Raw genomic sequence first — 27,999 nt, forward strand, 5'->3', positions numbered from 1 at the left:
ATGTACGTACGGGGAGCAGGAACCAGTCCAATTGAAATGATGTAGTTTTTGAGAATTCACAAGCGTAGCTCAGCTGCCTTTCAAAATCATGTCTTTTTATTCCAACTCTCATGTTTTGATCTTGAGCTTGTAAGTGTGCATACACCAAGCATAAACACACAGACATGGCAGATAGATTGCTGCAGAAGGAAGTCGAACTTAATGAAAAACACGAAGAAATGTAAGCACATGTGTTGTTTAACCCTAACTCCCTAGGCCTTTTTGTTAGGATGTAGCCTCAATCCTGCAAAATCCTCCAATTGGCCTCATGGAAAAATTGCATATAGCCTCAATCCTGCAAATTCCTCCGTTGTTTCTTGAATATGGTCCATGGAGGGGTGACCACTGCCTGAATCCTGCAAAATCCTCCGGCTATGACTGTCAACATGGTCAATAGGCTGAGGCAGAGGCAGTGACATCCTGGAGCAGTGCGTAGCCCCACTAGTGTGGCCGTCGGTATGCTGCGCTGAACCTTTGGCCACACACCGTGGTACCGCGCGCTACTGAGGACGAAGTTTTTCATAAAATTCAGGGCAGTTTCTTACATTTTCAGTTTCTTACTTTCTTATGGTTGTATTCTATGATGTCTCCTATCACTTCTGGGATGCTTAGCATGTGCTTAGATCTAATGATGTTCCATTTTCCGAGATATTCTTCAATCATTCTGGAGCCCATAATGCACTCGTGAAACGTCTGGTGGTGGCAGCCATTTTGAATGTGACAAGAGATGACCTCAAGCTGTGACGTCGCGTTTATGCAAATTGCTTGTCGAGCGCGCGAGGGCGCGAGTTGCAAATGCGACGGCTGTTTCCTGTGCCGTAGATCCTGAATAGAGATCGGTGCACGTGGCCCCCTGACGATAAATGCATGGTACAGGAAACAGCCGTCGCATTTGCAACTCGCGCCCTCGCGCGCTCGACAAGCAATTTGCATACACGCGACGTCACAGCTTGAGGTCATCTCTTGTCCCATTCAAAATGGCTGCCATCACCAGACGTTTCACGAGTGCATATGGACTCCAGAAAGATTGAAGAATATCTCGGAAAATGGAACATCATTAGACCTAAGCACATGCTAAGCATCCCAGAAGTGATAGGAGACATCATAGAATACAACCATAAGAAAGTAAGAAACTGAAAATGTAAGAAACTGCCCTGAATTTTATGAAAAACTTCGTCCTCAGTAGCGCGCGGTACCACGGTGTGTGGCCAAAGGTTCAGCGCAGCATACCGACGGCCACACTAGTGGGGCTAGAGCAGTGCGGAGGATGTCAAGTATAATCAAGGACTAAATTTATGCATGGCTGAGCATACACAACACAAGGTCCGGCCCAAGACCTTGACACAGTGCGTACTCCGAAATCAGCAACGCACTTTTGCCATGTAACCTCAATCCTGCAAATTCCTCCAACTTGCAAAAAGGATTTTGGAGGATTCAGGGCGGTTAGGGTTAATGATAATGGCAGTGGATATGGCGATCGTGTAGTGTAGGGCCCGGTTCCGGTAATCCTTACTTTTTTTAGGACCCCATTCCTATATAGGAAGGGAAAGACTCACCAAAACAGTTGACTAAATGACACTCAAAATTGACATTCTGGTATTTCTTGGCACATCTGAACAATTGGCAATGACACCTTCTTGAATATCAGCAGGTTAAATTTTGTGGAAAGAGGGCAGGGCTTTTATTTATGAGGGAAATTCAGGGGTAAAAGTCGACGATGACAACCAGAAAACAGACTCAAAAACCAAGATGGCAAACATGAAAGCTTCGATGCTGATTGGCTGATAAAAAAATAAACATCTTGTTTATTTTTAGTCTGGTTCCCAGACCAAAAGATACAGGAATAGGCCTAGTCAGAATCATTTGGTCTGGGAACCAGACTAACTTATTTATTTTTAGTCTGGTTCCCAGACCATAAGATTAAGGGTAATCCTTACTTTTAGGACCCCGTTCCTATATAGGAAGGGAAAGACTCACCAAAACAGCTGACTAAATGACACTCAAAAGTGACATTCTGATATTTCTTGACACATTTGAACAGTTGGCAATGACACCTTCTTGAGTATCAGCAGGTTTAAGTTTGTGGAAAGAGGGCAGGGCTTTGATTTTAGAGGGAAATTGAGGGGTAAAAGACGACGATGACAACCAGAAAACAGACTCAAAAACCCATGCAAAAACCAAGATGGCAAACGTGAAAGCTCGATGCAATGAAAGCTCGATGCTGATTGGCTGATAAAAAATAAACATCTTAATTATTATTTTTTTAGCAGCCAATCAGCATTGGGCATTCATTATGTAGGGCTTTCATGCGTGTGAGAACTACAACATGCACGTCTGACTGTGAAAAAAGAAGAAGGTAGGAAAGTCACATTTTCTTTGAAAGTGCTTTCAAAATTACAACTAAGTACTAACATGAGTTTATATGAAGAAAAAAGACTGCTTTAGCCTGCAAAAGTCACTTTGGTACTGGACAGTCATCTGCAAAAGTCAGTTTTGAACAGAACTTGTAAAAAATAGAGGTGTCCTAAAAGTAAGGATTACCCCGGTTCCTATTATAAGTATAAGGGAACAAAAATCTACTTTAAAATTATTGGACCTACCAAACTAGTTGGCGACATTCTCAATAAACCGGTATGTCATAGATACAGGGCAGGGTTTTGATTTTTTGAGGGAAATTGCAAAACGGGTGTCATTAAAATTGAGAAAAGTCTGCTTTTGATTGTAAAGGTGATGTTCTGGTTCAGATGTTTGAGCAATAAAAAACATTTTTGACTCTAATTTGATCAAAACAAAACAGGGGCCCTACACTACACGATTGCCGATATTTAGCCGGAGACAGCAAACCTTTAGTAACCATTAGCTTGCCGGATATGCACTGAACATGCGCAGTTACTGTTTTTTTGTTCTTAGACATTTTCCAGTGACAAATTTTAGTCTGGCTCCATGCTAGACCCGTGAACGTGGCGTTGTATACAACGCCATGCTGTTGTGTATTTTCGAAACTAGCGAAATCGATCCGCCATACATAATTTCGTATGGATGTTGAGTACTCACCTAGAAATCTAAATTTGCCTGTCCGCGTGTTCAGGATGTGTCATTTCGACAAAATTTGCCATCAATGAAGACCCATACGAACATGTAGAAATTAGATTTTAACCCGACAAGTGACCCTGACAAATGACCCTGGATGAGTACCCAGGGTCATTTGCGTGCAACATTATCGGAGCCCTCCGAGCTACCCGTCTGCTTCATGTGGCGCATATGATTGGCCAATAACAAGACCACGTGATAAACGCAGCTAATAATTTTGAATCGCACTTATGATCCGGACATCAGGAGTGCCCGGAGCGTCAGTGCGATACCAAATTATCCGCAGAATGTATCACGTGGTAAATCACATGCATCAGGAGGAGGTTGCAGGACGTCGAGATCTTGCCAGATTTTACCTCGAATATCGTTTAAATGCCAGATTTGGCTTAAAAGCAGATTTCAACATGTTCAAGAAAGCTTGATATGTGAATACTTATCACACGGTAAGGCAATGTTCAGTCTTTGTCACGGAAGGACGATTTCGCTTGGTTCGAACATGTACAAGAGCGTGGCGTAGTTTACAAGCCACGTTCACGGGTCTAGCTCCATGTCAACATTATCGTTGTAACTTCGTATTCACAAGATGGGAATCAGACCATTTTACAATTTCGGACTTTATTTCCCTTTATTAAAAAAAATCCAATATCTGACCTCTTTAACCATTTCTTTTTGTCAGCAAAAGATAATAATTTAAACATCATTTTGAGTTTGGAGTCAATTATTTTCTTTTTTTTAGCTTGAGAAATCCTATGTGTGCGTGAGAGCGTAAGAATATACCTAAAATGTGTGAGTCTCATGTTCAATGCTTGTTGGCAGGCGCGGCCTGAACTGCTTGTTGCAAAGCTTGTTGGCAGGCCCAATTTGGCATGCCTGATTTGGCATGCCTGACTTTCTAAAGTGGCGGATCAGGTGAAGTATTCTCCCGTTTGTTCCTTCATGAAAAGAAGTTTGGGTTCTTTGTCAGTATGTACCAAAAAGTATGCTCCATGACAGAATTATTCCTGCTGATACATTAACAGATTGGCCAGGCGTGAGGCGTTATTGAGGCAGGCAGAGATACGTCTTGGAGACAGCCAAGATCTAAGTGCATCGGTGGCACACCACTGGAACCAGGCTAAACAGAGGAACCAGGACTTAATAGAGGTGGGGCTTAGGGTACTAGATGTATTCTTTTATGTAAAGTAGCTACATGTGGTATTACAAGGGTCATTCCATACATTTGGGGTTCAATATGTCGTGTCCCTGTTCCATCTGACATGTGTAAGATTTTGTAATTCAGGACACACTCTTTAATGCCTTCTATCTTTGTACTTGGTTGGTTCTTCTCCTAAGGACTTCCACAACTAGGATGCCAGTATAACTAGAGTATAACTAGGAGGCCAGAAACACCGGGGCAAACCCCTTCTCTTAGCGATAAGTGTTACTGGGTTCTTTTACATGCGTTAGGCACACAGGACCTCCGGCTTAACGTCCCATCCGAAGCAATTATGGTTAAGTGCCTTGCTCAAGGGCACAAGTGTCCGGGCCCGGGCTCGAACCTACGCCACTGTTGCCTCTGAAACACCAGAGCATGAGTCTGGTACTCTTAACCGCTAGGCCATGACACTCCATGACTATCTCCAAGAGAGATTATGTAAAGCTGGCAAAGTACCTGCCAAACTAATTTTAAAAAATAGTTTGAAGTCAATGTTAATGATACTTGAATGGAAAACTACACAGGTCAGGTGTAACAGGGACACATACAAATGTGACACTTTGGACCCCAAATTTATGGAATGACCCACAACCCAACTATTTTTTTCAGTTTCTATTCCGAGGTTAACCTGGAAATGGATGTGTTAGGGAGGGGGGGGGGAGGGAACTGTATGTTCTTGTTACAACAAATATTCATACCGGTACATTCATATTTTATTCTGAAAAAGGCAGGTATTGCAGAGGGTTAAAAGTGTTTTGGAATCAAGTCCACCGCAGTGACTGGACCATGGCATTCTAATTGGCCCATTCTTCCTTTTTTTCTAGGAATCTCCCTGGATATTCCAAAATCCTGATACACTGTGCACAAAACCAATGGTACATATTCTTCTTCATCAATTTTGAAGGGGCATCAGTGATCAAGCCCCATGCATGGATGTGTTCAAGTCCATCACAAGTCCAGTCACAAGAAACGGTGGATGAACAATGTTAAAGAAGTGCCTTTGTCAAAGCTCATGTAAATAGCCTGTGATTTGAGTTTGGACTGGAGGCCTTAATGTGATGGACTTGTGATGGACTCGTCTACATCCCTGGCCCCATGTACAGTGCTCCTTTGACTCTCAGCATCCTGTGCCAGACAGGATGAGAGAGATGTCCAGGATTTTTTCCCAAAATGTGGGGAATTTTATGAAGAATCAAGGAGGTATCTGTGTGAGTCAAAAAAGATCAACTGTTGATCTTTTTGTTTACTGATACAGGAGATTGTACAGTGCCAGACTGATGCTAAGATACAGGCAGCCAGACCCCTGTCTGTGACTCTGACAACACTCAAGGTAATTCAACCTAACCATTAGTCTGGTTCCCAGACCTGACAATTATTCCCGACGCTCACGTCTAAATTGTAGGTCAGGCAGCCTCCGTGGCTAAAAATAAACATGACGACATTGACGGCCCTTTTTCAAAGCTCGACTTCGGTTCAGATTTCGCTTTATCACTTTTAGCTTTTAATGTTCTGATCAAATTTTTAAATAAGTCACTTGCTTCGTAATATCATACAGTTATGATAATACAGTTTGATGTTTCTGTAAGATAACATTGACTTATGTTGATCTGGAATCTTCCAAATTCGGCACCCAATTAGCACTGTTAGCAGGCGGAGCCGAATGAAGACCGAGTTTTGGAAAATCTCAGTAACGGTCGTCAAATTCAAAATTGTATATGACGCAGCGAAAAATTCGCCCATACAATCTGAGTATATTTGATGCACAAAATTTTCGTTGAATTTCAAGTTTTCTGAATGAAAGCAATGAATTTTAATTATCAACTCATTTTAAAAAAAATATTTAATAGGCCTAAGCAATCAGCAGTTAATTAAACCTATATTATACTCGGAAATACTCGGGCACTATCCGATTGTCGACGAAACGAATTCGGTAAACTTTCGAAATTTTCAGAAAAAGGAGGAATTCCTCCCGTTTTAGTCACGTGACTTAAATTGTAATACAATGTATTACCGGAGGCTACCTGACCTAAGATTCATCAGGAATAGTCAGAATCTTTTGGTCTGGGAACCAGACTATCTAACCATTTGACTTGGATGAAATAAGTTTGTTCATTTGTAAAATAGCCCAGCAAAAAAAACAAGAAACTTGGAAACAGACACATACATGTACCGTACATACATACTGGAATTTGTATCCTTGTGGAGTCATTTCTTTGTTCTTGTGTAATAAAATGTTTGAGTTTTGAAAGTGCACTTCCAAAAGTCTCCTACTTTTACCAGAATTAATTTCCTGGGCTGAAATTCGGACTTAACATCCCTTACATAATATACTTCAATTTGCGATGGATCAATACACCTTGGAAATTCCTAATTTTGGAGTAAAATCCATATATCTTTTTCGTGATAACCTTGTGGAGACGTGTTCATCTATAGAAATTGCCCTGTGGAGACATATACAATCTTTTGTTCCCTACTGTGCACATGTCTCCACAGGGTACCGTGTACCAGATCATGTTTATGTACAGCAGCTCTTCTTGGTTATGTAGTTGTTAAGGAAACCTCTAGAAGTCATTAAAAACACTCATATAAAAAATGGGGAAAGAAACCATGTTAATGATACCTTTGGGAGACATTTTGTCGTCATTAATTATACCTTAGGGAGACACCGGACATGAGAGAGACATTCCAAGGTCTCCCTAATGCCACAGCTCCTATTTAGAGGCAAATTTTTATTGTCGCAAATAGTCTAAATCGATTGCTCGTGGTCCAAGACATAAATATACCGAAATTCGTTGGGGTAGGATAAGGTAAAATTGGGATTAGTTGACATTAAAGACGGAAACATTTTGCGCACAAGACTACGGGAATGTCTCCTAAATGACCCATTTCCCGTAATCAGAATGTCCAAACTCATGAGTTAGAGATAAAGGAAATTGTATTGGAGACATTTGAATGAGAAAGCTGATCTCTGGATGTACATTATTAGCACAAAAGGTAGTGAGCTACAAATAACAAGATTCTCTAGTCCTACAATTTGGCTTGGGCAACTCAAGTGCCAGAATTGATCAGGATTAATTCCTGCATGTCTTGTAACTTAGGATCTGTATGTGACTCATAATAAATCAACTCTAAACCTTTCCCACTATTCAAAATCGGACCGCGGTCCACATTGAGATTTTGGGAACCCCTTTCACAAAAGCAAGAATCCATCAAATTAGAATATTTGAAGAAAACCTTGAAAACTAAGTTAACAAATCATTTTGGTAATAAGGTTGTTTTTTGTGTCGCCTAAATGAAGTTTTGGGAGACACCAACTAGTCCTAAATTCTGTATGATCGTATGACCGTAGACCCGTACGTCGGTACTTCTGACAGCTACTTGTGGGGTACTCATACAAAGGGAAGTTTAGGGAACAATGCTACCCCACTACTCACCCTTAGAAAAATGGTACCCCAGAGGTGATATTCTAAAGAAAAGGAATAAAAGGACAACAATGGAAGTACCCCAGAACTCCCATCTGCTGGGATGACCATACATGGTAAAGTTTCAGTTGAGTTTTTGAAAAAAAATGTATAACTTTGACATGCTTTCATGGATTTTGATGAAACTTAGATGCAGTGACCCTTGGGTGGGAAGACACAATTCTTCGTCGGATTACTGAGGTCAAAGGTCATGTAGGGGTCATTAGAGGTCATTGTTCAAATATGCTTCAAATGTTTCTTTGTCGACAGAATTTGATGGAGTTTCATGTAACTTAGAGTGATCCTTGGGTGGGGGTTCACAACAACACTTCCAAAATTGGATGTCATCACTTAAAAATGCACAAAATTTCACTCTTTTTAAGAACATAACTATAGAGATTGTCCGCGGAAAAAGGCGACACATGCAGTCCGTAGATCACTTGTTTTTTTTATGGGGGTTTACTCAAAATGTGAATTCAAAACATGCCAGCAGTCAGTTTTCATTCATTGGACAAGTTGGACCACAAGAGGGCTCCTGTCATTGATCTTGCACACACCACTGTCAACAACAGACTTGTGTCATCAACAGTGTTCAGTGAACCATTGCATTAAAGGGAAAATACAACATTTGCAAACATCAAAAAATAAAACTACCAAATCATTTTGAAATACCTTGCTGGACTGTTAGTGAATGACAGTGTAAAGCATCCTGTCAAATCATGGCACCTGGTATACTGTCATTTTCAAGAAAAGTGGTATTTTTGTATCAATTTCCAACGCTGATCGGCCGACCAGCGTTGGAAAAACTGGCTTTTTTTCAAATACTGGCCCCAGTTGACCATCGCACTTGTTTGCAATCCATTACACACCTATGAACGGGTACAAGCCAGCTAGACTGGTTCCCTGACCTTACAATTCCCCAGTGTATGTAAACTGCTCTGTTTCTTCTTAAATGGAGTCAGGGAACCAGACTACAGGAAAATGATTGTTTTCTTGGTTTTTATAGCATTTTCGAACCCAAAACCTCAAAAAAGTCAATGTAACTATATTTGCTACAAGCTGATTTACCCGATCATAGATCGGGTAGGGCGTAGTGTTGGGGATGAAAATGTTGGGAGTTAAATGTAAATGGGGGATATAGTTGGGGAGACATGCGGTTATAGAAAAGCAATTTCTGTGGTGTGATCTGAGACAATTTCTGACCACTAAAACCGTGTTTGAGCAAAAGATCATCTTTTAAAGTTTTGAGTTTGGAGTGATTGAATCAGCTACATTTTTCTGAACAATAGAATCATTATTGTAGGCTACAATTGTTATTCGGGGAAGAAAAAGTGGGGGGGGGGGCAAACAATGTCCCCCGCTTTAAAATGGGGGGGGGGGGGGGTGCGGGTGGGTTCCACCTGTCCCCAGTCGATTTCACATGATAATTATGTACCATGGCAACTGCCTGTAAATGTTCCTGTTGGTCTGTATTGGCATTTTGTGAGGCAGTCGCATTTGGGAAAACATGAAAATGTTACTGTAGTACACAGGCGAAGGCTGATTGTACAGTTTTGACAATAAATCATAATGCAATAAAACGTGAAGGTGTCATTTGAAATGAAAATGTTGAGTGTTACCATAAAATTAAAAACGGTCTGAATGATGGAGGAAGGTCATAATTAAGTTTCAGTATTGGACTCTTCAAAAAACGTAAACTTGAACTTCTAATTATAATTTGCGAGACCGTCTGCGAGGAAAAAGTCGATTCAACTTTTATTCAAGTTGGTTCAACCATCTAAATAAGAGCAGGGTTTAATTACTCGGCCTCCGGGAAATGTTTGCTCCTGAAAGGATCCGAGACCGCGGTCTCCCGCGACGCCAAAATCGCTCGACGTCCGTGGAAAAAATGTGGAGGGTGTCTTCCGCCGGGTCGGACACTTTTTCGTCGATTTTTTTGTGACTGCGTTTAAGATCGCAATATTTGAAGCAATGCATCGATCCTTCGTTGATCCCAAACAGGCCCCCGAAATTATAACGCAACACTGAATTATACCACTTATACGTGGCGGGCAGCGAACTCACAACGCTCAGCCTTGGTGGAAGCATGGAGCTGTATTAACACACGTGTGGAAGCAACAGAGCACTATACTATATCACGTCACATGCTTGCGCTTCAAATAGCGAGCACCGCAGACCCAACCTCGTTTCCAGGGTGTGGAGCAGGCTGCAGTACGCGTTGCCATCGACGGTTTTACGCATAGCCCGGAAGTACTACGCAGTGTAGACTTTCGATTGGTCAGACCGCGTAAGGCATACTAATGTCATGAATGTGTAGTCATTCTGAGTATTCGTTGCACTCAGCGCAGGGGCGGCAAGCAAAGCATATGAAAGAATAGGGACACTTGGTGGCCACGCACCATGGAGAAAAAATATTTTACCAAGGTCACCCCATACAACCGTTTGGTGAACGCTTTTGCAGAACGGCCGAGTAGAACACGTAAACGGAACCCCTACGTTGACCTCGCTGACCTCGCACAGTCTAGACACGCAGAAAAGCCAGCACAGGGGGCGGCCAGGCAGTCAACGTGAAAGCGCACACGACGGCAAATTCCTGCGCAAAACGCAGTCACGAAAAATCGACGAAACGGATCGCCGGTCCGTACGGGAAAATCAGGACCACCCGAAGTGTCTGACTCGGCGGAAGACACCCTCCGCATTTTTCCACGGACGTGGAGCAATTTTGGCAACGCGGGAGCCCGCGGTCTCGGATCCTTTCATGAGCAAACATCGTCTCGGAGGCCGAGTTAAACTCTCTCTTATATTTCCAACCCCCCAATTCCATCCATTTCTGAAAATTACAGCAAAAGCAAATGATGTATATATTCCCTTTAATAATTGTAATATATTCACATCTGTTATGGCAAGGGTAATAAAACTAAAATGCAAATTAGAAGCTCGCATGGGAGGATCCAGAACTGATAAAAATATGGTTGGAAATAATGCAAATTTAATGCATAGAAATTAATGCAAAATGAATGCAGAATATTTCTTGGTATCCGTAATATTACCATGGTAACTAATAGTGCAATAGGATTCAAACATCTGTTGACTGTAATATTTTTGTTTATTTGGTAGTTGTTTGTTCAGTTTAGCCACGTTCTGTTTGTATTTTTAATGGATGTTTAATTTTATTTCATTTTTGCTTTGTTTCCCATTCCGCACAAACATGTTCCTGTGTATAAATTCACAACTTCGTTAGTTTGTGAGGAAAACTTGAAATTTTTTTTTAAGTTGTATTCCCCATGCTCTTCAGCAAATTCGATATTGATTGTTTGGCTGGCACCAGCCTACCCCGTGAGAAATTAATTACTATTAATTAATTGTCAGGTTACCAATATTTGAAATAAGGTATGTAAAGGAATAAGGCCAAATTATTGGCATTTACATGGCATTTGAAAATACGGTAGGCAGGTAGGGAATTTTTTTTTGGGGGGGGGGCATTTTTTTATGTGTACGATCATATGGAGGCATCTGCGTGCAGTCAAGAGTAAAAGGTAGTACTAGTAATGGATGGTTTTAGGTGTTTTTTTTCCCCTCATTTTTCCCATAAAAAAATTAGGGTAGGGGCTGTCAGAATAGGGTAGGTAGGGAAACCGGAAGCAGAACTATTATTTTTTTTTTTGGCCTTAACAGTGATCTGCATACATGTACACGGGATGTGCATTGTACATGAAGTTATAATAGTTGGGCTATTGTGTGTGACTTTTTACCTGAACTTGTCACGGTCTGTTGGTTTAGAATCAGAGTGTTTGCATGCTGTTACAACTTGCAGGCTTGGCGATAAAAGAAAAATGTATGAATGCGGGCATTTGCCTGTGTGAATTATTTTGCATTGTGGCACTGCACTTCCACACAGATGTGTGTTAGCCTCATAAAAATTACAAAATCTTGCTGGTTTGTGATACCATGCATTTCACAAATCTTGCAAAGCCTGCTGTGTGTTCAGGTCGATTTTGTTGAGCGCAGATATACTCAGGTCCCCAACAAGGAAAATTCAAATGATCACCCCTAACTACATGGACGTTTTTGCTAGGAGGCAACCTCAATCCTGCAGAATCCTCAAACTGCCTCCATGTAAAAATGCATACAGCCTCAATCCCGCAAAATCCTCTGTTATATCTTGAATGTGGTGAAAATATCAAAATGTTCCAATATGGTGACATCATCACGGCAGAAATTATTGTGGGAAGAATTTAGAGCTGATGCTTTTTTCACTTGAATACACTTCTTTATTTAATGCACAACAGAGATGAAACTGTGCCGCATGATCAACGGCAGCAGCTAGATTTTCCAATGACAGCATAAACAATTTGGATGATACATATTTTATCATGATTTATCAGATCCCCTCAATGCCTAAGACGCCCCCGTTAAACTGCGCTGTAAAGCTATTGCCCAAAAATGGCGCCCACATTGTGCAGAAATTAAATTCAAAAAAAAAAAAAAGACCACATTTGATTTCATCATTTTGCAAAGACTCCAAGGCCATAGCACAACACATTGCGTGTTAAGGCCAACAATGAGGTTTACCCTTTTTACATGTAAATGAAGTGAGGCGGCTTTGAAACCGTGCTTCCTCACAAAAACCTGCCGTTTCAGTGAGTGGAGTTGGACCCACATATGTATGTAATATGATTCATTACTAATGCAAGTACTTCATTGTCACTGTACCTTTGTCACAAAAACCAACTGTTTCGGTGTTTGGAGTTTGCGCAACAAGCTACGGTAGGAGGAAACGCTAGTGCACACTGCAAGCAATCCATAAATCACAATTTGTGGTCAATGGAATTTTGCAGCCATAACTTGTACATGTACATTGTAAACTGAGTTTGTTTATGACTCATACACAAAGAATAACTCTCCCACACAATGAGGGATGTTAAAGTATTTATTTCTCCTTGTTCTGAAAAGAGCAATTTGGTTTTGTGCTAAATGCTAAAAACCAAATATGATCAGCAGTTCCAGAGTTTGGCTGGCGATGCAACTTAAGTCCCTTGGGTGTTCCTTTAACAAAATAACAGGTTCTGTAGCGCTTTTAACTAAGATCAAAGCGCTTTACATTATTATTACCCCTGATCATTGGGCCAATTAAACATTCCAAAATCCAAATACCACCTCGGCTCCCTGGGGAGTATACAGCTCGATGCAGCCTGTTAGGCCCAAGGAAGCTAATTCAGTCACAATAACCATCTCTGCCCTCACAGGTACCCATTTACTCCTGGGTGGAGAGAAGCAATGAGTGACAAAGTGCCTTGCCCAAGGGCACACGCACCATGACCCCGTGCTGGACTTGAACCCACAACCTGCAGCTTTACCCACAGACCACGAATCCAGTGCCCTTAACCACGAGGCCACAGCACTCCATAACCCTGAAAGGGCGGGGGGGGGGGGGTTGAAATCTGCCCCCCCCCCCTCAACTTGTTCCGCGATACCCTTGCTTTGTTTTCCTGACCCGAGCTTTCCTGACTTTTTAGCCTCGAGTCTTGAATATCTTTTGATATCAAAACCCTAAAATTCTGATCGTGGGTTCATGATATTTCTTGGGTATGTTCATATTACATGTACATGTAAGTTGTTCTATGTATGCACTGAGTGTCATACTTTTTCGTCACTCAATGGCCAAGATCTACTTCGGGTTGGCAGAATCCCCCATTTAGCATAAATTGGAGTGTTGGATTTGGCACTTTTGGGGTGTGGTTGCTTATCATGCTTATTGAGCTCATGTGGGTGTGGAATTAAACGCTTCAATTTTTGGAGTGTAGTTCTACTTTTGGTTTCAACATATAGTACTTACTGTTCTTATTTAATTCTTCAGAATACAGTTTATCGGACTTCCGTAACTATAGCCCCACTAGTGTGGCTGCGATATTGCTGCGCTGTATCTCTGGCCACCCGCCAGTTCTCCTCACTACTATGAGGAGTTTCTCAAATAATTACACAAGTTTTCTTATATATGGTTGTATTCTATGATGTCTCTGCTGTTCTCCTCTGGAATGCTTAGATGTCCTAATGTCCAATTTTTCGAGACATTGAGGTATGTTTCTGGAGCCCATATGCACGCGAAAATTGTCTGTTGATGACAGCCGTTTTGAATGTAAGAAGCGATGACCCCAAAGCTGTGACGTCGCGTTTATCAATCTTGTCGCTCAGGTGCGCGAGTTGCCATGCGACGGCTGTTCCTTGTACAATTGATTCACCAATACTGTACTATTGCTGCGTGCTATAATACTGTCGGTTGAGAGATTGTACAGAAAACAGCCGTCACTTCGCAACTGGCGTGCCTGAGTGACAAGATCGATTTGCATAAACGCAACATCACAGCTTTGGGGTCTTCGCTTCTGACGGTACATTCAAAATGGCTGCCATCAACAGATGATTTTCGCGTGCATATGGGCTCCAAAAAGATACCTAAATTTCTTGAAAAATTGGATATTAGGACACCTAAGCATTCAACAGGAGAACAGCTTAGACATCATAGAATACAACCAGATGTAAGGAAACTTGCGTAATTTTTTGAGAAACTCCTCAGTAATGGGGAGAACCTGGCATGTGGCCAGAGATACAGTGCAGCAATCGACCACACTAGTGGGGCCATTCCGTAGCAGGCTTTTGCTTTCTGGCCTCCATATATTTGTTTAATTATCTTACCTGTAGTTATACTGTGTTCATAATTTTCTCTGCAATGTATGGAAATAGATGTCTATTGAATTGAATTGGAATTGATCCACCGGTACATTGTACATGTACCAGGAATGTACCAGGTACACTGTATGACTCTACAGTCTAACAGGGAGCACCGTCTTTCCATATTTTTGTGAATGTCAACACGTGTATGGAAAAAAAATGAACCAGAGATTTACCTTTGTTGAGTTTGACATGCAGAGTGAGCGGGCAGACTATAGGTTTTCCCAGAAATTTTAAAACGCTTTCCTTTCCAATTCACCAATTCTAATATTCCAATTCGTCTGAGAAGAATTTCACAAGTTTTAACAAAATCAAACTAGTCATTTAGGCTGTCATTCAATTTCGAAGTTGGTCATCCTTGTACGATACTTATGTATTTGGTCAAGAATATTTGTCAACGCAGATAGAATTCGTCTCAGCTTTTGCTGGTTGACAGCATTCAGAGATAGTCGTCTTATATCAATCAATTTGATACTTGTGTTAAGTTACTTACAATGTAGTCTGGTGCTTGCTAAAAGCGTTTTCCTTGCATTCTCGAGCTCAATTCGGCACATTTGCACGTGTTATCAGGCCAAGTAGACGTGCGTAATTCAGAGAGCAGTTACCAAAAGAAGCCAGGGTAAATATGATTAAGAACAACGGAGCATAAATGAAATAGAAAAAAAAAAACAAGTGTTAAAATGAAAGAAGGAAATGACACAAAATACGATGACCCTTAGTTCCCTGTGTAACGTTTGTGTGTGCCCAAAGTTGAGTCCAATTCAGGCAGACAATATCAAAAGTAAACAATACATTTCTGAAAGAAACAAGGAAATAAAAGCACTTGTCCTTATTTTTCTCCTGCTGAAGATGGTAGAAGGTGTAAGCCGCTGATAAGAACAATTTTCAAGTTATTTTACTTCCTTGTGTCTTCATAAATTAAAGGTTTGGTTATTCTGACTTCTGAATTTGTACCCAATCATCCAACGACAGTGCATGCCCGCTCCATAGGAAGCTAAACATGTTTTGCCTAGCTAGTTTCAAGAAACACATTTTTGTTCTCATTGAGCCACTGCAATAATAAGCTGCCCTGGCTGTGCATTCAGTTGGTGTTCCTCCCTCAGGTTTGAACTTTTGTTTGCAGCACAATGCAAGTGCATTGTGCTTTTCCAAGACTTCATTGTCAAGAGTTATGACTAAATATGACCTGTGATTGAGCATGCTCGCTCATCACAGGGTCGGTTTCTATTGTAGTAGTTTTATTCTCCCCAAATTTTAGCTCCCCTTGTCACGACCACATGGTTCAATTACATAGTTTCAAAAGGATTAGGCCTACTGTACGCCGTTTCAATTTCCTCAATTAGCGGTATTCAGCTACATGTATCTTTTGGAAGGGTACATTTACATGCAGATAATGATGTTGAAGGGTCAACAGTGTGATTGTTGTAGATTTTCTTGTTTGTATAACTTAATTAGTTTTAGTTTTTAACCAGTCGATTTGTAAATGTACATAGTTTGCAGTATTGAACATAATGGTTGCCATAATAAGGAGGCATGGTTGCGAAAATAAGGAGCTGGTTGGGAATTTTCCTGTTTTTCTCCCAAAACGGTTTTCTGCAGGCTTTTCGCACCTCCCATACTCAGCCAATGAATAGAATATATTTCCTGATAGCACAAGAAATGTCCAATTTCTTCGTGTTCACTTATTTCACTTTGGGCCTTTGGGAAAGTCTGTTAGCGATGTCATTTCAAACTGTACTTGTTTCTTTGTAATATCATAAGATGGAATGTTGCGTCGGGGTGATATAAATCAAATTAGGTTTTTGCCCTTCACCGACGTTTAAACACTGTATACTCAGTGTGTTACCTCCCGAGTGAAAGTTGGAAAATATCACTCGGGTGAAACTCGAACCCACAACCTCCTGCTTTCTAGTGCAGATGTCTTACCACTCGACCACCGAGCTAATGGGATCGGTTGGCTGGTTCGACATCTGCACTAGAAAGCAGGAGGTCGTGGGTTCGAGTCCCTACCGAGTGATTTTTTTCCAACTTTCACTCGGGAGGTAACACACTGAGTATACAGTGTTTAAACGTCGGTGAAGGGCAAAAACCTAATTTGATTCTTTGTAGTTGTACAATATTTAGGCCAAATGGAGGTGTCTGCGTGCAGTCAAGGGTAAATGGTATTAGGCCTACGGTAATTGATGCTTTTCGGGGTTTTCCCCTCACTTTTCCCAAAAACAAATTAGGGTAGGGGCTGTAAAAATAGGGTAGGTAGGGTAACAGGAAGCAGAACTATAAAAAAAAATTTGGCCTTATAATACCGGTAGTTGCTTTACAATGTGTGTTGTATTTGTAATGTATTGTATTTGTACATGTTGTGAACTGTTCAGGCATACCCTGGGTAAAGAAATGTAATCAATAAATAAATAAATAAACACATTATATTGGCAAATCTCAGCTTGCAAAGCTTGGTACCGGTGTCACTACACATAATGGCTATAGAAAATATTTTCGTATGGACGCAGTGCTGATGGTGATACATGTCATTTTCATCGTCATGGGAACCAGACAGAAATGCACATGAGTCACCAAATCCACTCGGAGAGATTTAACGATGCCCACTCAGTGCATGTGCCCAGGAAACCCATTGAGCGGTGGAATAGATGCACATCTGTAATCAAGTATCGTTTTGAGGATTGTTTGTCATACAGAATGTGGAGGTGACTGGCTGCAAAGGAGCAATTCGACCCACATTCCAGAATTGTGCCAAACTTGAATATTATTAGGTTTTTTTGTATCACTTCATCCACTGCCACGCTCCTTTGCTCCTTCCCCCTGCATCATCCCTCTCTTTACAACCCCCCCCCCCCCTCTTTTTTATATCCCCCTTCAATCCTTTTTTTTCCCAATGCCCCATGGCCTCTCTTCATCATCTTTGATCTTTACCCACTGGCACACACCTTGTTTCTTCCCATGCCCCATGGCCTCTCTTCGTCCCCTTTGATCTTCACCCACTGGCACACTCCTTGTTCCTTCCCCTGCCCCATGGCCTCTCTTCATCATCTTTGATCTTTACCCACTGGCACACACCTTGTTTCTTCCCATGCCCCATGGCCTCTCTTCGTCCCCTTTGATCTTCACCCACTGGCACTCTCCTTGTCCCTTCCCCTGCCCCATGGCCTCTGTTGATCCTCATTGATCTTTTCTTCACCAACTGGCACACTCCTTGTCCTTCCCCTGCCCCATGGCCTCCCTTGATCCCTTGGATCTTCACCCACTGCCCCCCCCCCCTTGTTCCTTTCCCTGCCCCATGGCATCTCTTCATCCCGTTTGATCTTGAACCACTGGAACACCCCTTGTTCCTTCCCCTACCCCATGCCCTCTCTTGGTCATCTTTGATCTTCACTTTCTGGCACACTCCTTGTTCATTCTTATGCCCCATGGCCTCCTTTCATCCTCTTCGATCTTAACCTACAGTAGGTGACCTACTGGCATACTCCTTGTCCTTCCCCTGCCCCATGGCCTCTCTTCCTCCCCTTTGCTCTTCACCCACTGGCACTCTCCTTGTTCCTTCCCCTGCCCCATGGCCTCTGGTGATCCTCTTTGATCTTTTCTTCACCAACTGGCACACTCCTTGTCCTTCCCTTGCCCCATGGTCTCTCTTGATCCCTTGGATCTTCACCCACTGGCACACCCCTTGTTCCTTTCCCTGCCCAATGGCATCTCTCCATCCCCTTTGATCTTAAACCACTGGCACAACCCTTGTTCCTTCCCCTACCCCATGGCCTCTCTTGATCATCTTTGATCTTCACCTACTGGCACACTCCTTGTCCTTCCCCTGCCCCATGGCCTCTCTTATTCCCTTTGATCTTCACCCGCTGGCTCACTCTTTGTTTCCCCTGCCCTGTGGCCTCTCTTCATCCCCTTTGATCTTAAACCATTGGCACACTCCTTGTTTATTCCCTTGCCCCATGGCCTCTCTTCATCCCCTCTGATCTTAAACCATTGGCACACTCCTTGTTTATTCCCTTGCCCCATGGCCTCTCTTCATCCCCTCTGATCTTAAACCATTGGCACACTCCTTGTTTATTCCCTTGCCCCATGGCCTCTATCTCTTCATCCCCTTTGATCTTCAACCACTGCCACACTCCTTATTCCTTCCCATGACCCATTGCCTCTCTTAATCCCCTTTGATCTTCCCCCACTATGGCACACGCCTTGTTCCCTCCCATGCCCCATGGCCTCTCTTTGTCCCCTTTGATCTTCACCTACTGGCACACTCCTTGCTCATTCCCCTGCCCCATGGCCTCTCTTCATCCCTTTTTATCTTCACCCACTGGCACACTCCTTGTTCCTTCCCATGCCCCATGGCCTCTCTTCATCCACTTTGATTTTCAACCGCTGGAACACTCCTTGTTTATTCCCCTGCCCCATGGCCTCTCGTCGTCCCCTTTGATCTTGGATGTGTCCCCAACTTGTTTGTTTCTGTACCACTGTCATTTGCCTTTGAGGAACTGAACATGAGGCCGTCTAAGTGTGTTGAGTTTTATCGTTAGAGTTACTTATTAGGTCTACCCCAATAGATTTTGGTTTCAGTCACACAGCTTTTGTGTATTTCTTTTCCATCGATTAGAGTCTAAGAAGAGTCCTTACGAACGATGGCAGTAGTCCAATCTCCCAACACATTCGCTCCAAAATGTTTCAAATGTCCAAATTTTGCAAACAATTTGGCCAGTCTCAAGCAGGCGTAGGATCTCACCAATCCACATCACTGGTCAAGGTGGGACATTTCTCTCTTTTTTCCCATTCATGGAAGGGAGGAAGGGGGAGGCAAAGACTTGGTTTCGGTCAAAATCAATAAATGCCCATTTGGGAAGGGACAAAACCAGAGCTTTAGAAGGAAACAACGATTTTATAAAAAAAAAATCCTGTGCAGGTTCAAATCCTGTTGGAGTCAATTTCCTGTCATAGGCTATCTTCATATTTTTAAACAATAAAAGTGTCAACATTTTGATAAAATTGAAGGGATTTAAATAGTCCCTATCTACCACATATCCTTTGATCTGCCAATGTCGTCTTTCTTTTAATACATGTCTGCCTTTAATAAGTGAACAACATTGTCTTCTAAATCTTGGAATTGCCTCTTATTTTGTGACTTCACAGTTGCATGCTTGGTTTATTGGCACATATATTGAATTTTCCATTGACGTTTCCCAGTTACACTACATGTACCATCTTTGAAAATCAAATGAAAAGGAAATCAATTAAACAACCAGAGTAACCCTGTCAATGCACACACGTATAATGCTACAAAGTTCAAGCTACTCAGCTTTTGTTTTAAAAACAAACATATCGGGTACATGTTATGTAGATCTGTTTGATGTCCCGGCAGATGTTCTGAAAATGTACGGCTGGATGTACGTGGCTGCCGAGGGGCTAATAATATGAACGGCAGCTAGCAGAGCAACAAGTGAAGCAGACAGAAGCCTAAACTGGGGTCCAATTTGCAAGGGCAGGGGCACTGGAGAGAGGCTTCAGCTCATTTTCCTGGCGAGGGAACTTTTATAACCCAAACACAATCTTCCCCAAATTTGTGGGTGGAGACACAGGCCTCGAGTTGGGGGCCTGTTTTTTCCCGCCCCCCTCTATGCCCCTTCGCCCCTTCGCCCCTTCGCCCCATGCCCCCTCTTATGTACATGTGGATACACCACTGGCACCTGTAGCTACATCAAACTTCCATTGTATTTCCTTCAGTGTGTGCATTGTAAATTCATTGTGGACGGGGTACATGCACTATGTACATCGTGTACCTGTAGACATTATAAAATACTAGACCTCACCTTGCTCGCTTTGATTTTGAGACTCCCTGGTGCCGTATGTTGTTAATTAAAAAAAATACCACGACATGCGGTATTACCAGATACATTTGAACATACATATACGTCATAAACAAAAAAATTATTGGCACATGTAATAATAGGCAAATTGCACCCAGGTGGCATCAGCAGAACTTCATATAGGCCCTGCTGAAAAGACTAGTAAGCAAAAACCCCAATTATTATAGTCTAGATACCGTAACCTCTAATAATTTAAACAATTGCAGTTCAAGTTTTTCTTCCTTTTACTTCCTCTAAAGGGTTTTTTGCACACATCTGGCCACATTTTAGAGGGAACACTAAAAGAGGATATTTATATTCCATGCATACTTAAGTTTTTCGGTATTTTGGTATTTTAACAACAACATTCAGTATTGTTCGGTATAAAAAATATTGTGAAATATCAAAACCCAAGAGTCTCTGGTTATTCATTCACATGCCTTTGTATAACCGTACCTCTCTGTAACATCGGGCCCTACTTGTGCGCCTTAGATACTTCTGCTCATCCTCCTTGTGTAATTCTAAAATTGTTCATTACCTATTGCGTATAATTAATTCCTGATGACATATTCCTTTGCAGAACATCTTCTGACTTGTACCCATGTTTATTTAAGCATATTTGCAAAGGTGTGTGCATGGTTTTCATTGAATTTTAAATGGTTCATGTACCGGTACATGTACATGTATTGGTACATGTGCATGTATTTGACATTTGACATTTGGCATAATTTAGCTGTCACAATACATACCAACATCAACATGTAATTGTTAACATCTTAATCCATTAGTCGCTTTTCCATCCCCAAACCACCATTCATATCACTAAGTGTAACGCTGGAAACTGCCTGAGCACTTAATGGTTTAATGGATTCATCAACGAATGTAATACAATGTAGTACAGTTTGTGATGGGTTAAACTCTTTTTCAGATTTTGTTGTTTTTATTCAAGCAGCTTCCTGTGCCATGTAAATGGTGTCTGAAAAAAAAAATGTAGCAGTCAAACAGCATTTTTTGCTGAAGAACCTAATTCGGGTTTTTTTATGGGGGGAGGGGGTGGTAAAAAAAGTGTAAAATAAGACGAAAGAGTGTTTCTTTACCCTTGACGGGATTTGTGTTCTGTGTGATTTGGACCTTTTGTTAAAAAGTTACGGCAAAAATTGTAAACACTGTCAACATCTGTTTGGGCCACTTTCTTTACCTTTTATGTGGTGGACGTATGTGAATGCCTTTTATTAGATACCAAGTGGCCCAACTTGGCATTCAAGTCCTTTCATTTAATTAGCTGTATCTCTGTACTTATTTGTCCAAATAAGATGGGATAAAGCCTCCAGACTCTGCAGATAAGTTTTGCAAAAAGAGAATGCTAATATTTATAGATTAACAGTTACATTTTTTAGACACCCTGTATTCACCTTTTTGGTAATTTTTTTCTCTCCAATTGTCAGAGGCCTTATTTCATGGTGCTGATTGCAGTCATGGGAATCCGTGATCAGCAGTATGAGCAGCAAAGTACAGGCAAAAGTTAGGGGCAAAATTGGCTTAAAATAGCTACTGAACCTTAGAAATCTTCATGCAAGCGCAATTGTCAGCATGTCTAAGCCATGAAATACAAGTTGTCACAGGTTTTCTACTAAACTACATGTACATGGGGTCCACCCGATGTTCCCCAATACCTTTGTTCCCTAACATCCTTAGGGTTGGGGTTAGGGTTAGGGTTAGGGTACATAGGTATTGGGGAACATAGGTATGCACCCGCTACATGTACACTATCAGCATTATGAAAGTGGCACAAGATCAGGTTGGTTGAACCAGGAAACAATTTCTTAGAAGCGCCTTTGCACAATGATTTAGCAAGGACAAAGGGTCAATTTTGAAATACCAGTATGACCTAAATTGTCAACCCTTTTCAACTGATAACCCTATTTCAAACACTGTTATGTTAGCTAAATACTTCAGTTCATGCATGCATGTACAATGTACATGTGTACACGTACATGTATGTCAATGCTTTGGATAGCTCTTATCTACATGTAGCCCTGCTTGTCTCCATTGTGAACAAATGAATGTAGTATTAAAACGTGTGAACGGGTTTTTAAGTGTTGAAATTTATATTTATGTATGAGAGTCCCAAAACTTAAGGTATTGGGTTGCTGTGGTCCAACGGTTACGGTGTTCGACTCGTGTGCCGTGGTTACATGGGTTCGAATCCTGATGGGGAACATGGTGCTTGTGCACTTGGGCAAGGTACTTTACCATGATTGCCTCTCTCCACCCAGGTGTAGTATATGGGTACCTGGTAGGAAGAAATTCCTTCAATGCTTGAGCGCCGTAATGGCAGCCGTGCTAAGGCCAGAGTAATATTGGAGCACCAGGAGCGTCACTTCATGACGAACATGAGCGCTGTACAATACTTTACACAGTAAAATCTCATTCGGAGTTCCACCATTGCAATGTACTGGTACTTTAAGGAGAATGCTCAAAAGCGGTAAGGTCAAGGCTACCGGTATGAAGAAGCATTTTTCACAGGCCGATCAATTTTGTATACTGTACCTGCTTAAATTTTTATCCGAATCCTAAATAAGTAATTAGTCTTTTCTCCTAACATTGCCGACAGAGGCGTCTGATGAGTTGTCTGTGTTCCAATGCTTTCTCGCTGAGTGTAAAACTACACTGTGGAACAGACAACAGACTTACTATCACATATCAGAAAAGGCATAAAAAAAACACTTCTGCTTTCTATTACTTCTGCTTCAGAATTTTTCTTTTTTGGCAATTTTTTTGGTGTGTACAATCATATGGAGATGTCTGTGTGTAGTCAAGGTTAAAAGGTAGTAATTGATGTTTTCCGGGGGGGGGGGGGTCCCTCATTTTCCCGCCCAAAAAATAGGTAGGGTATCCAGAAGCAGAACTATTTTTTTTTTTTTTTTGGCCTAAGTAAAGGTTTGCATAGTGAAGGTAGCAATAATATGACAAATTTCTAATGAGTTTGAGGTTCTGAAAAGATCGGGGGATCCTTAATGTCACACGAATTTTAAAGAATGAACATCACAAACATTTTAAAGACACACAGGGCACTGTGGCACAGGAGGATTATGAACTGTTAATGTAAACAATCAAATTTAGTCTCTGTCATTATTCACAGTTCACAAAGTATGCATATAAAACATATTTTTATATGTTAAAATGTGTTGGATTTTGTTGATTTGAGTTGGAAACCCTTGTTCTTCCTTTAGTACCCTGTTAGTTGTATTATGCAGTCTTCACACTTTTGAGTAACTTTTTGATGCCATTCGGTTCGTAATCCTTGTAAAATTCCCGTAACAGACAGTTTACATGTCATCAAGGTTTTCCAAGATTTATACCAAATTATTCAGTCACACATGAAGACAAAAATATTACAGGCTTAAAGGGCTCATGTAATGTATGTTTTTGGTTTGACCCTAACCGTCCTAAATCCTTCAAAATCCTCTTTGACAAAGTGGAGGAATTTGGAGGATTGAGTTTACATGGCAAAAGTGCGTTACTGTTTTATAAGATGCACTTTGTCAAGGTCTTGGACCAGACCTTGCATTGTTTTTGCTCAGCCATGCATAAATATAGGCCTAGTTTATGCTTGAAATCCACCGTACTGCTCCAGGATGTCACTGGTCAAGGCCTCAACCTATTGACACTCACTGTCGCAGAATTTTGCAGGATTCAGGCAGTGGTCATTACCCCTCCATGGACCATTTTCAAGAAATAATGGAGGAATTTGCAGGATTGAGGCTATGCAATTTTTCCATTTGGCCAATTGGAGGATTTTGCAGGATTGAGGCTACATCCTAGCAAAAAGGCCTAGGGAGTTAGGGTTAATGTAGTCCTTGGAAATGCACCTTTGTACCCTATTTAACCTTATTTTCTATTTTCATTGTGCCATTTTAGGGTATTTTGGTGCCTTTTTGTTTTTTATGCTAATGAGAATCTGCATATTCATGAGTGTGATGTTATTTCAGGCAGGAACCTCAATGTTACAGCTATTTCAGCACCAAAGGTTGCCAGTATTTTGATATTTTGCTGTCGTAACTTTTCTTTTCTTTGGTGATTCGTTGTTTCAGTTCATGACAGTAAGCAAATAAGCAACATCTCTCACCAATGTTTTCAGTGGGCATATTTTGGTTTCACAATTTGAACAGAAAACCCCTAAGCTGAACAGTGTCTTCCTGAAATGGCATCACAGCAACACTAGCACTCTCATTTTTCACCATCATTGTGTCAACCCTTGCACGTGCTCCGCCGAATAAAAAAATGAACTTCTAACGGAACTTTTCAATGATACATCTGCCTTCTTTCATTGGTTTCACCTTGCCAGCTTGACGACAGCTTGCCAGAAAGAATAATTTCACAGGGAGTTTAGTCCCATTACTGTCTTTAAACCAAGTATGCTTTTCAACAATAATTGCGTCAGTTACTTTTTGGATAGCTGCAAATGATGGACTGTACCGGTACGTTTAAGTTATTTCTTGGGCTAAACAGCTGTTCAATTAATGACATACATATTTTTTTGGCCACAAATAGTGCAGTTTATGTGTGCGTAAAACCAAACATTTGCCTGCAGATGCCAAATGCTAATCAGAGTGGCCTTTTTATATGAAAAAGACATCAACAGATGGTGAACATGCAATTTGAAAAATCCGTAAGCAGCTATGCATGTTCAGTATGTACAATTACATACTAATAGTATTACTATTCAAAAAATGGAATTTACATACATGTATACGTGTAATTTACATAGTATGGTACAGAAGTTGTATGCGTGTCCAAATTAACATTCTGGCAAGTTGTATTTAGGCAACAGACAAGAATACCAGTAACAATCTGTAGGTTTTTAGTTTGAAATCAGTAAAACAACATATTTGCAATGGGGAAAAGATGTAGTTGTGGGAAAACAGTCATCTGTTTTAATGTGAAATGGCAAGCACTACATTTCGTGGTTGGAAAATGTCTTTTGTTTGACACATTTGTTTGCCCAACCTTAAACCAGTTGGCGTCGGAGGCCGTGTTAACACACTAGCTGTTTTTATACACTGCTGACGGGTTAAAACCTCAAGCATGCCTCGACTCGCCTCCAAGTGACGTCTACACACGCTTATCCCGCGTGTCTTTTGTACAAACACACTGCGTGTCTTTTGTACAAACAACACACAAAGTCTGTGAAGTCTGTGGAGTCAGAACGTGCGTTGATCTTGAATTGGCCGGTGTGCACGGTCTATTGTTCTACAATTTACGCTCTGTTTTACACCCAGGAGTGTTGAAAAATATGAGGTTTCGGCAAGAAATATCGTACAAATACTGTTCAAATGACTCTTGCAAATCAGTATTTGTGGTGTTTGGCTGTATATCAGAAGTTGGCTAATATTTTGCCTTTTTTCCGAAAATGGAAATTTTCGGCAAAAATAATGCCGGAGCGAACTGGTTAAAATAGTACATGTACCGGTACATGTGAATCTCCAACACATTTCATGGAAACATTGAAGTCCTCTACCAAGAAATGCATCATCTTTTTGAATTGTAACTATGTTCCACCTCAGAAGATATTTGATCATGCTGAAACAATGCTTCACGGACAGCAAAGAATGTAGTACGTGTAGTAGTCCCTTGTCAATTGCAATGATGCCCAAAGGTCGTTAAAACATAAGTTATGCGACTCAGTCGTTAGAAGATAAGAGGAGCATACATTTACGATTAATTAGGTTTTTGTGCAATAATGCTACCAAAACCGAAAGGTTTCTTGAGGTGCATCGATCCATCTGTAATTAAGCCAATCTTTGAAAAGCTGTCTTCTCAGAACAATGCATTTGAGTTGTTCCCCCCCCCCCCCCACAAAAAAAAGAAAAAATAATACATGTTTGTAAGTTGTCCAGATGTAAATCAATGTGGCAGTGTACTCTACAACTAATGATAATGTCAGTAATGGGACTATTGTATGCTAATATGACCTATGACCGAGCTCTCCCATAGTTAGGCTGCATCCGAATCAGCTGTCCAGAGCTAGATCTAGGTCTGCCCCCATTGAAAATACGCGGGGACGCGCTGACAATAGACGTAGCCGTAGCTCTGGAAGCCCATTTTGGACACGGCCTTACTCTCTGTTGTACCACATGTGGAAGTGGAACATAACATAATAGTCACCAGTACATATTCTGTACATTATTCTGTCATTATAACCATTTCATAGTATCCACTTATTTCACAGTATCCACTCAAATCTTACTTAACATAATAGTCACGAGTACATATTCTGTACATTATTCTGTCATTATAACCATTTCACAGTATCCACTTATTTCACAGTATCCACTCAAATCTTACTTAACATAATAGTCACCAGTACATATTCTGTACATTATTCTGTCATTATAACCATTTCACAGTATCCACTGTTTTTTTGTTTTCCTCTGGTTTCCCTTGTAAACAGGAGAAGTACTGGAACATGGTGGAGCAGGAGATGCCAGAATGGAAGGAGGAAGTGAAGAAAGCAAAGAAGGACCGGAGTAATCCTCCAAGTGCTAGGTGACAGGTTGCCAGAAAGAAGTCGCACATCCAACAAATGAAGCATTGTGCCTTGTGATAATCCACACAGGAGTTTTGTCACTGGAGGGCAACTGATGCCTCCTGCCGCAAAATAAAAAAACAGGATGGAACTGTCTCAGCACTTGGACACCGTCTTCTGAGAAGATCAGGAAAAAGAAGTTACCTTTCCTTGGCTTGTTAATACGAAATTGGAGTAGTACCCCAAGCACCAGGGTTGGACCTCTCAGGAAAAACAGATTCTTAGCATCGCACCAAAGAGTGTTCAGGGTTCTGCTGGCCTGTACCTGTTGGCAGAAACATTGAGGTTGACATTCCCTCTATTATTTAAGGGACTGTGATGAGGTTCGGGATAAGCTGGTCATTTTTTGCGAAGTACCACTGTTGGAGTCATATTTGTATGGAGCCAAGGGAGTACAAGACAGCTAAGCTAGTGGGACCTGACTTGAACATCCATCTAAAAAGGATCCTTGTTGAGCAACTTTGAAAGTGAAACCACTGAAAAGATCCAAAAGATACTCTTATTAGATTTAATCCATAAGCCAAGAGGAATACTGATTGGTGGATGAAGACAGATTCTCGTGCATGGTTTGAAGTCACCCGAAATTGACCGCTCCATTCGGATCCTCCTCTGAAGCTAGATGACTGATTCTAGATTTAGATTCTACATTCCTTTACCTATACCCAAAAAAGCACCAGAGAGGCTGTGTTAGTGCCAGCTCTGCAGATGTGTCTAGTCAACAGGCAAGAGGACCAGGGTTTGTCCTAAAGATGCCAAAAAGTTCAACCAGGAAAAGTTGTCCAAAGATGTCAGCATTCCTGTGCGGGAATGTTTCAACTCTGAATTTTGGGAAAATTAACCGGAAAGGTGTTTCAGTAGACTTGGATACATATTCTCACCGGAAATACCGTAGACTCGGACATTAGTGTTTCTTCTAAATTGGACAGTTTTCTTGTTTGAATGGTTTTAAAGCCCTAGAGATGAGACTAATATTCTCCTTAGGTATCTCTTTGTACACATACTTGTCACAACTATCAGCAGTGAAGCTCCTATTCCACAAGA

The 27,999-nt window shown here is 41.3% G+C and overlaps 1 protein-coding gene across 1 annotated transcript; it reads left to right on the forward strand.

Moving 5' to 3' along the window:
* Positions 1 to 21: 21 nt before the first annotated feature.
* On the forward strand, positions 22 to 27,999 carry LOC119740442 (uncharacterized protein C3orf14-like). The gene is made up of 4 exons (XM_038215756.1): positions 22 to 220; positions 4,149 to 4,272; positions 5,580 to 5,654; positions 26,824 to 27,999. The coding sequence occupies exons 1-4, from the start codon at positions 165 to 167 to the stop codon at positions 26,920 to 26,922; spliced, it is 354 nt and encodes a 117-aa protein (XP_038071684.1). The 5' UTR covers positions 22 to 164; the 3' UTR covers positions 26,923 to 27,999.

Source organism: Patiria miniata, unplaced genomic scaffold (genome assembly GCF_015706575.1).
Source record: "Patiria miniata isolate m_02_andy unplaced genomic scaffold, ASM1570657v1 HiC_scaffold_5, whole genome shotgun sequence".
Lineage (NCBI taxonomy): Eukaryota > Metazoa > Echinodermata > Asteroidea > Valvatida > Asterinidae > Patiria > Patiria miniata.

Excerpts from the sequence above, each read along its gene's own strand:
- LOC119740442 (XM_038215756.1), top strand. The coding sequence starts at position 165 with ATGGCAGATAGATTGCTGCAGAAGGAAGTCGAACTTAATGAAAAACAC. Across the intron at positions 221-4,148 it reads AATGAAAAACACGAAGAAAT|ATTGGCCAGGCGTGAGGCGT; the intron begins GTAAGCACATGT and ends ATACATTAACAG. Across the intron at positions 4,273-5,579 it reads GGAACCAGGACTTAATAGAG|GAGATTGTACAGTGCCAGAC; the intron begins GTGGGGCTTAGG and ends TTACTGATACAG.